Raw genomic sequence first — 17,451 nt, forward strand, 5'->3', positions numbered from 1 at the left:
ACGTCACAGGCCTCACCTGGCGCAGCACAAGGCAGGGCCCTGTGTATTACGAAAGGAGCTTCTCTGAAAGTCCGACGTGACGAGAGGGCGACCACAGGACCACGAGCGCACCAGGCGAAAACTGTGCGTCAGGGTGGCGGGCGTTGTACTGACGCTGCTGAGTGGTTTGCGAGGCCCTAAGTTGAGCACGGGCTAGCTGGCGTGCATGGTCGGCGAGGGCGATGGTATCGCGCGCGTACTCGCTTGTTGAGATCACAGCAGTAGAAAGTACCGTGTCAAGGGGCAAGGTCGGTTCAGGACCATACAGTAGATAAAATGGAGAAAATCCGGTGGTGTCATGCCGGGATGAATTATACGCAAATGTGACGTAAGGAAGGGCAATGTCCCCGTTGCGGTGGTCTTTCGAAACGTACTTGGACAGCACATCGGTAAGAGCGTGGTTTAACTGCTCTGTCAGGCCACTGGTTTGACGATGGTATGAGGTAGTCAGCTTGTGTTGAATGGAGCAGGAACGCACAATGGCGGCGATAACTTTCGAGAGGATCTTACGAACACGGTCAGTAAGCAGCTGTCGCGGGGCGCCATGAAGCAAGATAATGTCACGCAAGAGAAAGCCCGCGACGTCAGTGGCGCAACTGGTAGGGAGAGCCTGCGGGATAGCGTATCGGGTGGCGTAATCAGTTGCGACGGCTACCCATTTTTCCCCAGAGGATGATTTGGGAAAGGGACCGAGGAAGTTTATTCCAACACAAAATAACGGTTGCACGGCGACGGTGATCTGCTGGGGATGACCGGCAGGTAGTACCTGAGGTGTTTTCCGACGCTGGCAGGGATCACAGGCAGCAACATAGTGAAGGATGGAACGAGCGAGACCAGGCCAGTAGAATCGGCGGTAGACGCGGTCGTATGTGCGGTTTACCCCAAGCTGTTCTGCAATGGGTGCGTCATGCATCTCAAAGTGCACAATCTGTCGTAGATAATTTCGCACGACAAGAAAAAAATCAGAGATGTTAGGGAGGAATTTCCTTCAAAACAGAATGCCGCCCTGGAGGACATATCGGCGAACGGATGCGTCGGTAGGTGTAGGGCGCAGACGCTCGATGAGTGCTCGCAGCGATAGGTCTCGGTACTGCTCGTCGGCGATGTTATTGAAGGCAGACACAGAGAAAGTGCCGTTGGCGGTACTGCTGTCGGCGTCGTCAGCCTCGTCTACCGGGTAGTCAGACAGGCAGTCAGCGTCCTTGTGTAGTCGGCCAGATTTGTAGGTGAGAGAATACGAATATTCTCGGAGGCGTAAGGCCCAGTGACCAACTTCCTGTAGGATCTTTCAGTGAGCATCACCATCAAAGCGCGTGATGGTCTGTGACTACGTAAAAGCGTTGGCCATATAAGTATGGGCGGAACTTCGCAACCGGCCAAACTAGGACGAGACACCCACGCTCACTGATGGAATAGTTGCTCTCCGCGGACGAGAGGAGCCTGCTGGCGTAAGCGATAACACGGTCGTGGCCACGCTGGCGTTGTGCCAGTACAGCGCTAATTCCGTGACCGCTGGCATCAGTTACGGAATTTCGGTAGACGCAGAAGGATCCAAATGGGCCAGAATGGGAGGCATTGTGAGGAGGTCGATTAGATGCGAGAATGCAGAGGCCTCGTTATGGCCCCACTGGAAAGTGGCGTCTTCCATTTATGTGCATACGGCTCTCGACGCATAGCAATGGAGCGTTCGCATTTAAGGGGCCCACATACACGGCTTCGCTGGTCATCCTGCTTCGCCGAGTGCAAGAGCACTGATTTTCTTCTATATATTTCTTCTTTTTTTATATAGGGTAAAGCATAACAAATATTATTGTTATTATTGTTATTGAAATTTCATTTCAAGAAATATGCTTTTTTTTAATGCAGTCAAGCTTTGACAAAGATCGAAGCCTGAGCGAATGACGAAAATTGGAAAATTTCTGCTGAAAGGGGCGACAAGAAGCTCATAGCACGAGAACTTCTTCGCGTTCACTAGAACCCAGAAATTCCACAGAGAGAAATGTGCGGACTTTCCGCTGGGGAATCTAGCTTATAAGTGTGGCTTTGCCTAGGCACTACGGAGGACAAGGCGCTTTGCTTCCCGTTCAACGGTCGCTTAAGTTTTCCTCCAAACGGGATTATCGCGAGCGATACAGAGTCTGTAATGGCAAAGCGTCAGTTTTGTTTTTTTCCCCGTCAGTGGTTGGCCCGTGTCAATGAGGCGCGCCCGCATTTGGGAAACACATGGTTTCCCGTTTCGCAGAGCGTCTACGGCGCACCACCAGTGGCTCGAAAGTCGGCAACGGGAGAACTAGGGGCCATGTGGGCAAGCTTTGCATATGCGCCACCCAGCTATGAACTTCAAACGTCGCTATCGACTGCCAGTGAATGTTCAACACTAGAACGAATTCTCAGTGAGAACAAGCCCTCACTAATTCGTCTGCAAGCGCTAAAGCGGCATCTACCTAGGCATTCCCACCCCACCCCCTTCCCCAACTTCCCTGAGCGAGGCCTCGATCGAGGAGTGAGCGATTGTCGACGCTGGATGTGTGCGGGACATTGGGTAGCAGACGCATCACCGATGAGAGGTCGATAATCCCAAGAGACAGAAATCATACGTTGCCGTTTGAGAATGGCGCGTGCTCTCCGGCATCTCTTCGTCATCGTTGTCCACCGTGGCTAACTCATAGCAAGCAGCTGCAGTGATGTGCCGACCGCCATTTGCTTTGTGCTACGTGGTTAAGACACAAGTTCTAGTTTCAGATTCCTTCGCAGTCCGAAAGATAAAGAAACAAGGAACAGTCGACGCTAGATGTCTTTTCGATAGCGGGGCTCAGCTCCAGCAGCGATAGCATATTCCCCGATTGTGTGTGTTATAACTCGAAGTTCACGTTTGTTGCTGTCTCTCACCAGTACCTTGCTGTAGCCGGCAATCAAGTTGGGTGTGGCCTAATCATATACCGTGTACGCGCTCAACAGTGGCATCCTACGCGCGAGGCGTGGCCTATGCTTTTGATTGACAAGCCAACTCGGGCAATACTCGCCAACTGCGAAAGCCCACGAATTGAACTCGTAACTGTCATGGCGGTGGCAGGATCAGCTCGGGTCTTTGCTTCGAGTGGAGGCAAACGTCAATACGACCCACGAAGAGCTCCAGCATCACTTAGGCCTGTACAACACGTCGGTGGGCCGGTTGTGCGTAAAGGACGACCCACATCCGCGGCAACTGCGCGGTTGGTCTCGAACCTGTCACAGTGCCATGGAAGAGCGAATGCTCTGCGGTCTCTGATTCTATGGCAACGGGAATTTTCGGGAAAGCGTCGGCTCAGACCGGTACATTGAACGTCAGCAAACCACCGGGGCATAGGGCACGCTTCTGAGGTGCTTATCGATGCGGCTGCGCAGAATGGTAGCTCGTTTTTTTCTAAGACTGCAGCCGAGCGAGCTTGATTTCGATATTTGTTCTTCAGCCAGAAATATTATTGTGATAATTGTTCGCCAACGTGGACCGCTCTTTTATGTTAATTTTATCCATTTTACGCGCCATGTAAAGCTTGTTTATTAGGTTCTGTGCCAAGATTGTTTCAGATGTCTTCTGGTAATGAGTTTTCGTCACAAAAGAAATGCATGTTTATTGAAACTTGCTACCTGCCTCTACCGAATGGGACGGGGTGCGGACTGCTGTAGGCTGTTTACTGCTTGTACATGTTGAATGGCGCGTATAGTTATTACACGTAATATTTCGTATCAACAATCCCACTGATACATCCTCGAAGGCATGTGCTTATTGTCTTCTTCAATTTCGACACAATAAGAAAAGGAAAATCTTTTTGCGGAGATGAAATGCTGAGATCGGCTTAATTTCCTAGAGCAAGAAGGTTTTGCCAATTACCTAAAAATCACGACCAGTTAATGCCACGAAGAATTCACTGGGCGGACTTGGATTTATTTGTATCTCACATCCATAGTATCACACGAAGTCAACAAACACTGACACAAAGGACAACATAGGGTGAATTGCTTGTGCTTAACAAATAAAATAAAGAAAGGATAAATTATTGGAAATGAAAGCGGATGAAAAAAAAAAACTTGCCGCAGGTCGAGACCAAACGCACAACTTTCGCCGCAGGTGTCATGAGAACGTGACCTTTTTGGGTGAAGGCGACTGGTCAATAAACCCACACATGCCACCTGAAGGCATTAGCGTTGCCGGATTCGAGACCCTCGTTATTCAATAAAGTAGAAAGAAGGGGATTAACTGAGGGACCCGATTTTTTTATTAGTTATATCATTAAAAGCCAACAAACACTGACACCAAGAACAACATAGGGGAAATTACATAAATTAATTGACTTAGGGCGTCCAAGGAAGAGTAATATTTAAGGGAGGTAGTCGCGACAGCCCTCATAAATCTCCTGAAAATAACTGAACAAGTTACTGCACCCCTTCAGCCACGCTAGTTTGCATTCTTCCACTTCAAGCGTGCGCAATGAGACATGTAGTGCTCTGTCTTCATGTATGCCCAGCGTGTGCCTTGCGCAGTAATATTGGGGCCAGCATTCTTCACGAGCACTGAATGAAGGCTGTTTGGCTGTTTCACAGTCAGAACATGAATACATGATCCTTGAACGACTTTTTTTTTTTGACAATGAACAAAAACAAAATTCCGTATTTCTGTACGCCAGAATTGGCCAAAGAAACCAGAAAAATGACTATGAACTGCAGGGATGCCAGATATATACCAACTAGATATCAGCATCTACAAGTCTTGTCGGTTTGGTTTTTTCGCTTCATTTTCATGCAAGGTCAGAAATCTTTCTAGACTGAACAAATTGGCAAATCCTGAGAAGGGTGCTCCCGAAATGAACCCGCCGTGGTTGCTTAGTGGCTGTGGTGTTAGGCTGCTAAGCACGAGGTAGAGGGATCTAATCTCGGCCGCAGCAGCCACGTTTCGATGGAAGCGAAGACACCTGTGTACTTAGATTTAGGCGCACGTTAAAGAACCACAGCTGGTCCATATTTCCAGAGCCCCCACTACAGCGTGCTTCATATTAAAATCGTGGTTTTGTCACGTAAAACTTCCCGAGATGAAACGCCAGATGGAAATACAGTGGCTCGAATTTCTTGATTACGTCACTTAACCTATTGTTCAAATAGTTCTTTTGATCGTGGAGTCCGACCATTACTTCCAGTGTAATTTGCCTAAAACTGATTATTTTTGCAGGTATCGGCTCGATGGACCACACGGCTTCGTCTGTGAGACCAACATGACCTCAATGCATGCATTGCCGTTTCGACATGGAGGCGTAACTTTTTCGTACGTTTGCGCTTCGCCGACGATCACTATGGCATCAAACGCCTATGGGCGTGGTCTCCTCATATTGTCACCGCCATTTGACAAATTTACTTTATGCTTATCTAGGGCTCTGTGTTCTGGATTGCGACTTACGGAACTTCCAATATGGATTTTCTGAAGTTTGATGCAGCTAAAAAAAAAATACACACTGCATACTGAGTGGGTCCGGATAAATTTGTTGCATTCAGTATTTGGGTTCGATCGACGACACTAGGAGGTTGCAGAAATGTCTCACCATGCCCAAAATGTTTGTAACTTGCTCCACAATGTAAGGCGCCCCTCCCGTGATCACACACGGCAGACCCGCCTCGTGTTCGTCGACCGTCAGATGCGTCAGGATAATGATGGCATCCAGAGGGAATCTCCTGCATCAAATACAGATCATCTACATCACCACGACCACCGCCAGTACTTCGAACCTATTGCGTCCTATTGCAGGAATAGCTCTTTTTATTCAGACTTCCGTTACGCCATGCACTCTGCGAAATGCGACCACCATTCGAATTATTCAATATGCCACAGCCTTGCTTCCTGCGACTTGCACCAGCGTCATCAAGCGCAAACCTTCTCGTCTCTCTTCTTTTTCCGCAGGGGGGGGGGGGGGGGGTAGCTCTGTCTGAAGCAGGGCAGCTCTGTCGTTTATTTGTTATGGGGAACCAGCACTGAACTGTCGCAGGCCAACACAGAGCTTCAGGCTTAGCCTGCAGGGAGCGAAAGAAACAGCTGCGGGGATGACGTGCTAAGATTTCACACGCCGGTACACGTGTAAAGCGCATTGTGTACATGTGTACTGGCCAGCGGCGGCAAAAAACGTAGGAGCATGTTGCACGCTGCAGCACCATAGCCATGGCCGCCACCCTATTTGGTAGCGCTGAACTCCCGTCTGTGTAACACCTTCTAATCTGTATTTTCACACTTGTCTACGATAGGAACAGATCCGCATGGCACGGCTCATACAAGCGCTATTTCGGCCGCCGCGCTCAGCAAAGAGTGAGTAGACGACACAGTAGCTTGGTTGAAACTGCAGAGGCGTATGTAAGCAGGAATTGTCAATCTGTATTGCAATATTATTGTGTGCAAGGCCTAATATGTGAAGACGACTAACGCGGGCAGCCGGACGTTTACTTTTGCCTTTTATTTTCTAGTCTTTATGGCAGTAGATTTCTTGGGCCGTTACGCGTCCGCGAGCCTGTCGTCGCCGTTGAGTGTATATGCTACGTCTTCGTATGGGGCCCTGAATACCGATGTGTGCGCGCGCACATCGGTATTCAGGTAAATTTGAGAAAGGTTTTCTGATTATTCACAGCGCAGATAAAGTATTAGTGTACGCGTGGACAGAAAAGTTACGAGTGGCTGAGCGATCGCTCGCCTGCTGTTTGATTCACGACGCAGCAAGAAAACTCGCGGTGCCCGCCTATATTATTCGACGTTTGACTTCACGCTAAAGCTGTTCGAGTAAGCCCGTCGCGCTCACGCTGTGCGGATGAAGCGCTCACTTTCGTCCGTTTCGAAGTTCAGCGATACGTGACATTTTGTTCCAGGCAAGGCTGCGGTAACGCTGCACTGTTTCTACGGGAGGTGTTAGCCTGGTAATTCGCCTATTTAGTGCTGACGGCACAACTGCTTGTCAAAACGTGCGCGTGACCAACGGTCGTAAACACGCACGCTCGTTGCGCAGATGAGGCGGATGAAGGACGAGCACAGTCTCACACCGCGCCTTCGCAGCCTCTGACACGATTTTCGCAGTTATCGACGGAGCGCACCTTCCATCTGTCGTTCCGCAATGCAGGGGAATCTGACCATATTACTAAGCGATGCCCGCCGTCTCGGCGGAACGTTAGTAGAGCAGCCGGCAACGCTTGGAGCCTGCTTGCTCCCGATTCAGACGACGTTCAATGGTGGCGCTCCGGTGGCGAGCCCTGGTGAATTGCGTGCGAACTGCTCGCTGTAAAAGGTAAATAACACGTACCGTATATATATATATATATATATATATATATATATATATATATATATATATATATATATATATATATATATATATATATATATATATATATATATATATATATATATATATATCGGCTCCTTGCAGAAGTCATGGGCTGTGACGGCGCTTGCCCGGACGCATTGAGTTAAAACAGCAATTGACACAGTGCCGTGTGTTGCCATTCTGAATGTAGTGCCATTTTCGTAGTACACCAAGCTAGCCCACGCAGTGACCATATTATAGTGGGATATTCAAACAACCCTAGCGTATTTTAGTCAGCGATGGTTTCTCGTTGGCCTGACACGGTGGAATTCTGAACGCACCTTAGTGTAACTCACCTAGATCGGTTTGCGTATGGGTTAGGTTCGCGTTTAGGAGACGTGTATGATCGCAGCGCCACATCGGAAGCGCAAACGGTTTGTACGAATATAGCTTATATAGGCTTCCACAGAATGCGAAAATTTCCGCAGCTTGGTCACAGGCACTCTTGCATCCGTATTCAACAGCTCACTTATTTTGCCAGCTTTTGTTAAGTAGTGCATGGCAGGATATAGGTTCGAAAACCTTTAAATTCCATTCGGAGTAATTAAGAATATTTCATTTGAAAACTTTTGAGGGTATTATGTCTTATGCATGCCAACGACTATAAGGAAGAAGCCGCACGTGGTTGATTAAAAATACGCGGTAATTTTTCGGCGGAATTTGCTCCGCTCTTTCTCAGCAATCATCGCGACACCCAGGAAAATTTGTTTGGAGTGCATATTTTAGAGGAATTTTATCGATATTTGAACAAAAATTTGTAACACTGGAAGAGCCTTTACATTTTCGAACGCTGCTTTGGCCTACGCACCGCACACGCCTGGCCGAAGCTCTTTACTTTATCCATTTTACAAAATATGAGCGAAGCAGAAGGGTAATACCGCAAGGTTAAAGCACAATCCATCATTCTGCTAAACCATGAAGGCCCAAGAAAAATCCACCAATCAGATTTTGGTGATTTTTCGTGTCGGATGATCTTTTCACACTGTAAATACAATGTGAGTTTTGTGAGTGGCGCCTAATTCTTTGAAGTGATACGATAGTGTACTTGATAAAGTACGTTGGGGCGTTATGAAAGCAAAACCTAATGTAGGTCACGAAATGCATATATTATACCTTGGAGCTTCTAAAAAAAACGGTTTGCAGCGCTGAATAAAAAGGAATTTTGCGCAAGCCCGCATTACCATCCGGTAACAAAATAACCATTTTAGTGGGAAATATTTTTTGTTATAGAGGTGTTTTCGCTTATCAATCGTGTAACATGACTTGATCGACTAAACAAGGAAGGGCGTTGCTGTTGCTTTGAGAGGCGCGCGCAACGCAAATATATAGACGCAGATATAGACGCGATAATTTGCGATGAATACAGTCATTCTCGGAAAGGCCGCCATTGTAATATGAACCTGGCAACGTTTAACGCTAGAACATTATCTAGTGAGCCGAGTCTAGCAGTGCTATTGGAGGAATTAGAGGGCAGTAAGTGGGATATGATAGGGCTCAGTGAAGTTAGGAGGCTAAAAGAAGCATACACAGAGCTAAACACCAGTCACGTTCTCTGCTACCGGGGCCTAGCGGAGAGACGAGAACTAGGAGTCGGATTCCTGATTAATAAGAATATAGCTGGTAACATGCAGGAATTCTATAGCATTAACGAGAGTGTGGCAGGTCTTGTTTTGTAACTTAAAAAGAGGTACAAAATGAAGGTTGTAGAGGTCTATGCCCCTACATCCAGTCATGATGAGCACGAAGTCGAAAGTTTCTATGAAGACGTGGAAGCGGCGATGGGTAGACTGAAAACTAAATACACTATACTAATGGGCGACTTTAATGCCAAGGTAGGCAAGAAGCAGGCTGGAGACAAGGCAGTGGGGGAGTATGGCATAGGCACTAGGAATAGCAGGGGAGAGTTATTTGTAGAGTTTGCGGAACAGAATAACATGAGGATAATGAATACCTTTTTCCGCAAGCGAGATAGCCGAAAGTGGACGTGGAGGAGCCCGAATGGCGAGACTACAAATGAAATAGACTTCATACTCTGCGCAAACCCTGGCATCATACAAGTTGTGGACATGCTGAGCAAGGTGCGCTGCAGTAACCATAGGGTGGTAAGAACAGAAATTAGCCTAGACTTGAGGAGGGAACGGAAGAAACTGGTACATAAGAAGGCCATCAATGAGTTAGCGGGAAGAGGGAAAACAGAGGGATTCCGGATTAAGGTACAGAACAGGTTTTCGGCTTTAATTCAGGAAGAGGACCTTAGTGTTGAAGCAATGAACGACAATCTTGTAGGCATCATTAAGGAGTGTGCAATAGAAGTCGGTGGTAACTCCGTTAACAGGACACCAGTGAGCTATCGCAGGAGATGAAAGATCTGATCAAGAAACGCCAATATATGAAAGCCTCTAACCATACAGCTAGAATAGAACTGGCAGAACTTTCGAAGTTAATCAGCAAGCGTAAGACAGCTGACATAAGGAAGTATAATATGGATAGAATTGAACATGCTCTCAGGAACGGAGGAAGCCTAAAAGCAGTGACGAAGAAACTAGGAATTGACAAAAATCAGATGTATGCGTTAAGAGACAAAGCCGGCAATATCATTACTAATATGGATGAGATAGTTCAAGTGGCTGAGGAGTTCCATAGAGATTTATGCAGTACCAGTGGCAACCACGACGATAATGGAAGAGAAATTAGTCTACAGGAATTCGAAATCCCACAGGTAACACCGGAAGAATTAAAGTAAGCCTTGGGAGCTATGGAAAGGGGGAAGGCAGCTGGAGAGGATCACGTAACGGCGGATTTGTTGAAGGATGGTGGGCAGATTGTTCTAGAGAAACTGGCCACCCTGTACACGCAACGCCTCATGACCTCGAGCGTACCGGAATCTTGGAAGAACGCAACATAATCCCAATCCATAAGAAAGGGTACACCAGAGACCTGAAAAATTATAGACCGATCAGCTTACTGTCGGTTGCCTACAAACTATTTACTAAGGTAATCACAAATAGAATCAGGAACACCTTAGATTTCTGTCAAGCAAATTACTAGGCATGATTTCGTAAAGGCTACTGAACAATAGACCATATTCACACTATCAATCGGGTGGTAGAGAAATGTGCGGAATATAACCAACCCTTATATATAGCTTTCATTGATTACGAGAAAGCGTTTGATTCTGTCGAAACCTCAGCAGTCATGGAGGCATTACGTAATCAGGGTGCAGGCGAGCCGTATTTCAACATACTGAAAGATATTTATAGCGGCTCCACAGCCACCGTAGTCCTCCATAAAGAAAGCAACGAAGTCGCAATTAAGAAATGCGTCAGGCAGGGAGATAGAATCTCTCCAATGCTATTCAGAGCGTGTTTACAGGAGGTATTCAGAGACCTAGATTGGGAAGAATTGGGGATAAGAGTTATTGGAGAATATCTTAGTAACTTGCGATTCGCTGATGATATTGCCTTGCTTAGTAACTCAGGGGACCAATTGCAATGCATGCTCACTGATCTGGAGAGGCAAAGCAGAAGAGTGGGTCTAAAAATTAATCTGCAGAAAACTAATGTTTAACTGCTTCGGAAGAGAACAGCAGTTTACGATAGGGAGCGAGGCACTGGAAGTGGTAAGGGAACACATTTACTTAGGGAAGGTAGTGACCGTGGATCCAGATCATGAGAATGAAATAATCCGAAGAATAAAAATGGGCTGGAGTGCGTTTGGCAGGTATTCTCAGATCATGAACAGCAGGATGTCATTATCCCTCAAGAGAAAAGTGTATAACAGCTGGGTCTTACCAGAACTCACGTATGGGGCAGAAACCTGGAGGCTTACGGAAAGGGTTCTGCTTAAATTGAGGACGACACAACGCGCTATGGAAAGAAGAATGATGGGTGTAACGTTAAGGGATGAGAAAAGAGAAGATTGGGTGAGCGGTGAAACGCGAGTTATGGAAATCTTAGTTGAAATCAAGAAAAATAAATGGACATGGGCAGCACATGTAATCAGGAGGGAAGATAACCGATGGTCGTTAAGGGCTACGGACTGGATTCCAAGGGAAGGGAAGGGAACCTTTATTGCATAACTCATCGCGATTGGCATAGCAACGCAAATAGGCTTTGTTGTTTTCTGTTCCCTCTCACTCATTTTACAACTTGTAATAAAGAATGCATGAATCATGATTGTCTTTAAATATTCTTCACAGGTTATGTAAATGGTATCTATTTATCTAAATTTGGCCTAACATTGCTCACTATCTTATTTACTAAGACAAGAGCATCGTCATCTCTGTCGGCAGCAAGAAAGGAACCAGAAGGAATAATAGCAATGATAATGCAATTATAAATACATTTCTTTACTGCAACAGTCTCTGAAGTTCTTGTAGATAGAAAAAAATATTTCGACGCAATACAGGCAAAAAAAACAGCGTGTGTGCATCGAGAGAAAGCACACCCCTCCAGCTCACACAAAAGCCCAGCGTACTTTACAAAGTACACCTGCATTCATTTTGCTGCGACGGTATAAATATCTAGTTATATGGAATGCCATGCATTCATCCTTTACTCTCTTATTTTCCAAAATTTACTCAACAACTTCGAGAAACGTATGTTATGCTTGACAAAAAATAAAGAAGTTCCATTTAGAGCAGCACCTGCAATGCTTAGCACATTTCCAAGTTTCGCGATGAATAGATGAAACTCATAATGCAGCTGACAAAAAAACTACGGTGCGGTCGTCTTTGCAGGACCTTTCTTAGCGCTATGGCGTACCAAGGAACAGTGTGTGTTTTGTCTTTAATGAACAAATGAAAATCGTAACAAATGAAAATGAGTACAAATGAAAATCGCACTCTACTTTTCAAAGTAAGCTGGGCGCTAATGGGTAAAGTGAATGTTCATAAACTCGCTCCATCTGAAGATTTTCATAGTCTGCTATGCGTTGACAAACCAACTTCTGACGCATTGGTCTTTGTATACTTACACAACGTTTTCGGTGAACACCGTAAGCGGGGTAGTTTCGGCGCCCGGCCATAGGTAGAAGCTCGCCACGATAAATCCGCGATCGGGGTTCGGCTGTGATGGATTCTTTGTCTTGAAAGTCTGCTGCAGATTTCTGAATTCCTGTGAACAAATGAAATAAGTTAGACAGATACAACACATCTGATTGGTATTTATGTGAAGCGAAGCCTTCTTCATCCGCTTAACTTAAACACTACAAGAACTAAATGCGGTGCAAGCAATCATATTTATCATCGTTACGTACAGCGTGTAATCTCGTGCATTATTTATGCTTATAAACCACAAAGGCCCTAATATAAATATCATGCAATATTTATGTTTGCGCAGGGCACTGCTCACAAGCTACACCGAAATGTCAACAGCAATCCGTGTGAACGGCCACTGTGAGACATCTAGGGAATGATGTCACGGAGATGGAGGCAATGTTTTATGTTTACCGAGAGAACCATATTGAGCGCAATCGTATGCAGAAAGACGTGTACGATGCGAAGGACTTAAGCTTGACTATTATTCAGCAGTTTCAGTTTTGCGTCTGATACCTAATGAAAACAGATGCACGCACCAGTAACGCATGCTGCGATTCGACAGAACAACAGCTGCCACGGTCACCAAAGTCTAGTAGGGTACGCAGATGAAGCTTCTCTTTAAAATGAACCCAGCTAATTTTCTCTTTCAAATACAGCGAAGATGAATTATGCAGCGAAAGTGCAACATAATTCACTAGATCAAGTGATCATCGCTTCATCATCTTCACACGACCTGTCGGTTTTGGATGCTGTATTGTACTGAAGTTCATTGCCTTATGAATACAACCTCGTAGCGTAATTTTTTTTCGTGGTGCCTTTCATGGTAACGAAGTAACAAGTGCCGTGTGGAAAATGCGCTAGACAAAGAAAATAAACGGGCCAGTATTTTGGTTGCCCATTTTCCGTTTTGAACTGTTTGAGTGTCAGCCTCAGTCATTGAATAGCGCGAACCGAAACTTTTTCTAACGACGAACTTCAGCTTGTATCTGCTGTATTTTTTCGCTTCATTTGGGGTTCTTTTCTATCCTCGTGGTTACGTCGTAGCGTGTGGCTGGAATCACTTGGAAACAATATATGCCTAAAAATATAAAGAGGAATTACTTGCTTTCTAAAGTTATTTTTATACAATATAAGTTACCTTTACACAAGAAAAAGCCTCCCTTCGCGGCCCTTTGTTGCCCTCGCTTGTAACAATTGGGTTACTCTTTCTCTTTGCGGTACATAGATTGATTTAGAATGTTATCACCATTAGCATATGTCAAATCGCCGGCTCAACGCAGCCGGTGTTCGACATTAACCAGACGAAATACGCATTCACACCCAGGTAAAATTGTGCCTATGCAATGTTTTCTTGTTCTTTTTTTAACTGAAGCATGCAATGTTTATCCTTGTTCCGTTTTGGCGATGCTGGCTTCCAAAACGTGTTGCAAATAGCCCACTTAGGCGCATTGTTGCCTTCGTCTGTGCTCTTCGTTGGAAATAAGGGAAATTCTCAGTCATATTACAGCTACAATGTATCACACTACCTGATCTCTTAATTTGTCATCACAGCTATTGTGTTTAGCGATAAAACACATTAGAGGGTTCTTACATGTAAATTATTCAATAAGATCTATATTATTTTTGCCAACACGTGATTCGGGCTAAAATTCTTTACACATTAGTACGTTCAGTGGTACGGAAAATACCGTTCTCCCACTGTCTGTTTCAGAGAAAAGTTGGTCCTCCTGTGCGTCTCTGCCCACTGGTATAGCTCCTCGAGTTCTGGCGCTCTTTAGAGACATTTGGCCCGTGCACAACAAAAACCAAATTTATCATTCAGTTCCTCGAGTTTAACAACGCTGTGATTCGTACGTGTTGGACCAAGGAAAAAAAAACGAACTGCCATCCACTTTAGTGTTCCAGAGTTGCTACATACAATGTAATTGGTGGAAAAAACGGGCAAGGGGGGAGACGGAAATTGAAGACGATGAGCAAAACGAGAACAAGGTGAAAGCCGGAGCCCGGCTCCGGCTTTCTCCGGCTTTCACCTTGTTCTCGTTTTTCGTACAATGTAAGGCATTCGGGTTTCTGCTAAAGTATAACATTAGATGACAAAACATTGTTCTCGTCTTTGCATTCAACCTGCCACACTCCTTCATGTCATATTTCCGTGACAACCAACGTACTCTGCACGATAACAGAAACTTAAAGGATACCGGGGTGATGCCGACTAGTGCTGGATGATCTGCACAAATGGATTGACCTAAAACCGCACCCTTAGTACCGCGAAAAATATTTCCTCTTGCCCCCAAGCTTACCCTCTGTAAGCCCACATCTATATCTTTAGAAGTACTCTTCCACAGGAATGAGCTTGTCGCGTCGTTTGATGTGGGTTTTTTTAATGGAACCACCGCCATTACGGTTTATTTTCAACGGGGAACCAATTCCTGCAAGCTAAAACTTTCCGTGACTACGTTATTCACCGTCAGCTTATTTCTTTCATGAATGCGCGGGGGGGGGGGGGGGGGAGAGGGTTGAGGAGACGATGACCCACGCGCATCATGTGAAAAATAAGAATGCCGTAAATTGACATGAACAAGCACACCTAAATTTATGGGCGATTTTAATTGTTCCTCTGTTGTCGGCATTGTTGTATGCTTGCTTTTTTTTTATTCATCACGGTTCCTCACCAAATCGACCGATTTAACCGTCGGCCTGAACAACTTCACGTTGCATGCTCACCCTTAGTAAATTGAACGCTGCTTCCACGATCGTTTTTTCTTGGCCAGCTTCACTTTTCTTTACGCCGATGTCGAAAACCGCATAATGGTAGATCTTCTTTGTCGTCCAGTAGAGCTCCATCTTGTTTTTCCCAGGAAGGCTGGTGATATCTGCCATGATTTTCGAGTGGTTCCTGCAATGAGGCAGCGATTTAAAGCAAGTTCGGGTCAGCAGCAATATTACATGCCGAAGTTGTAAAAAAAAAACACGGAAAAGTAGGTGTGAATGTTGGCACGCATTGATTATATAACCCCCCTTGAGTTAACTTAACGTTAACTTAACTTAACGTTAACTTAGTTACTGTTAACGCACGGTGAAACAAATGTCAGCACACGGCACAAGTTTTGCCGAAAACGACATGTGCTTGGTGCAGGACCATTGCGGCCGCGCAGAGACCATTCGTCATAAATGCAAAATTGATTGCGGATATTGTTGTTTCATCAACTATAGGTTTACACGGCTACATATACTATACGGCTACAGCTACATCTACGGCTACAGCTACGGCTACAGCTACGGCTACAGCTTCATAAACTATACGGCTACAGCTACACGTAACAATATACTGAAATATTAGTGATAAATAGGTGTGTTAGATGTTGATAAAAGGGCTTCCTCACGTAACAAATGCTGATTATTAGCAGCACCCAGTGAAAAAGAGAAGAGCGTGAAATTGCTCATCTGCGCAACTCTGAACTTTCGCACAACTCTCCGTCCGGTAAGCTTATATGGCTGTGAAAAAAATAAAAAGGGCCCCTACGTTTCCCTTGGTCTCGTTATCACCGGACTAAAGCGACACGTCCCATTCTTTTTGGACAGCTGAGGGTTACGTTAGCATTAGGCGTTATGTTTGAGGTTCTTGACTTTTTTACCTATTTTTTATTGTCTTCAGTAGTCGGAGCATTCCAAAGAAAGCTTCGTCTCCATATAATGGCACGGCGACTCGATGGGCTCACGTTCGCAGATGTCAAGATAGAAAAGATACGTTGATAAATGATCTCAGATTTTCTTTATTTTCTATTTTTGTCCTTGTCGGTTGAACCCTACGGCCACGCCGTGAGAGAAAATACATGTGCCCATGCATTCATATTCCTCCCGAATTCTACAAGTAGATGGAAGACGCTTTTTCCTGCCCGTAAATTAAATGTTCCGCTCCTGACTAAGCAAAGTACCGCCCAGCACAGACACGAAATCAGGTGCAAAATTATGCCGGGCGTGGCAGCCAACGTGGAGTAAGTTTGATTTGTAGCCAATGAGACCAACTTCCTACTATTACAAGCTTCCTGAAGAAGCCTTCAACATTTTTGTGTTCGCAGTAGCAGATTAATCAGTATTAATTCCTAACAAACTCTTTATTAAAACCTTAACTGCCACAATATCAATAGGCGATGTGTATCCGACAATAAAAAACACCAGCTTCAGTATTGGCGAAAGAAAGCAAACAAAATTTCTAAAAAACGTTGCCGAGGTCCACTCCTTGCGCGCCACTGCCACGACCTTTCCTACTAATGCGGAAAGAATAGTTACGCTGGAAATTGTGTGTCGCAAGCAATTGAAAGTTGTGTTTTCAAATGAGATCTACAAACCTTGCATGCAATGTACGCACCTAAAGTTATGAATGAAAGAATTCTTAATTATTCCCTCACGATTACTTAAAGGGAACGCACAATGAACTAGACACTCCTTTATGAGATTGGATGCGCCCTGAATGCTTTGCTTTCTTGTTTTCCTTTTTTTTCATGCTCCATGTTAGCTGGAACACCCAGCAGATATATTTTACTGCACAGCCCTCCAAACAAAAAAAAAGCGAAGTGCTCCGAACTACGATCATGTTCACTTTCAGCTTGAACTATGCCCTTCTACCCCTGCCTAGGCTGTGACGTGTTCACAGAATACAGTGAAATGGAAAGAGGCAAAGGACTTGCGCGCTGGGGACGCTGATGACGAAGGACGTATTCGTCGACGCAGCCGCCCTGTTGATCAAACCCGTGGTGACCGGGTCGCTGTCGTCAATGAACGTGTCCTTGCCACGCGCGTAGAAAGGGATGAAGGCGTAGTCGCAGGGGCGCACGTCGATCTTCGTGTAGTCCTGCTCGTGGACGCCGAACGTGCAAAATAGCGGCCTGGTGCCCATGGCGTGCGCTGCAGTTAAGCGAAAAGGGTCTCTTGTACTGAGGGGTACAGAGCCGTGTTATTCGCTCGGGAATTTCCACGAGTGAAAGCGACAAGCAGACATTGTTCTAC

The 17,451-nt window shown here is 45.5% G+C and overlaps 2 protein-coding genes and 1 long non-coding RNA gene across 5 annotated transcripts in view; 2 read left to right on the forward strand and 1 right to left on the reverse strand.

The window, feature by feature from the left end:
- The window catches only part of LOC135895935 (uncharacterized), a 113,911-nt gene extending 108,470 nt beyond the window's left edge, over window positions 1-5,441 (forward strand). The window contains exon 10 of the mRNA XM_065424205.1: window positions 5,243-5,441. Within this exon, the coding sequence (XP_065280277.1) occupies window positions 5,243-5,278 (36 nt within the window). The 3' untranslated portion in view covers window positions 5,279-5,441. The remainder of the gene's footprint in view (window positions 1-5,242) is intronic.
- LOC135895933 (basic proline-rich protein-like) overlaps window positions 1-17,451 on the reverse strand; it is a 51,457-nt gene that overhangs the window by 5,925 nt on the left and 28,081 nt on the right. For all 3 annotated transcript variants that reach the window (XM_065424200.2, XM_065424199.2, XM_065424198.2), the window contains 4 exons: window positions 17,133-17,349; window positions 15,169-15,340; window positions 12,381-12,520; window positions 5,610-5,739 (listed from right to left, as the gene is read on the reverse strand). In XM_065424200.2, the coding sequence (XP_065280272.2) occupies window positions 5,610-5,739; window positions 12,381-12,520; window positions 15,169-15,340; window positions 17,133-17,349 (659 nt within the window). The remainder of the gene's footprint in view (window positions 1-5,609; window positions 5,740-12,380; window positions 12,521-15,168; window positions 15,341-17,132; window positions 17,350-17,451) is intronic.
- On the forward strand, window positions 7,092-13,356 carry LOC135895936 (uncharacterized). The gene is made up of 2 exons (XR_010562524.2): window positions 7,092-7,328; window positions 12,746-13,356. It is a non-coding gene; the product is annotated as an uncharacterized lncRNA (long non-coding RNA).

Source organism: Dermacentor albipictus, chromosome 2 (genome assembly GCF_038994185.2).
Source record: "Dermacentor albipictus isolate Rhodes 1998 colony chromosome 2, USDA_Dalb.pri_finalv2, whole genome shotgun sequence".
NCBI lineage: Eukaryota > Metazoa > Arthropoda > Arachnida > Ixodida > Ixodidae > Dermacentor > Dermacentor albipictus.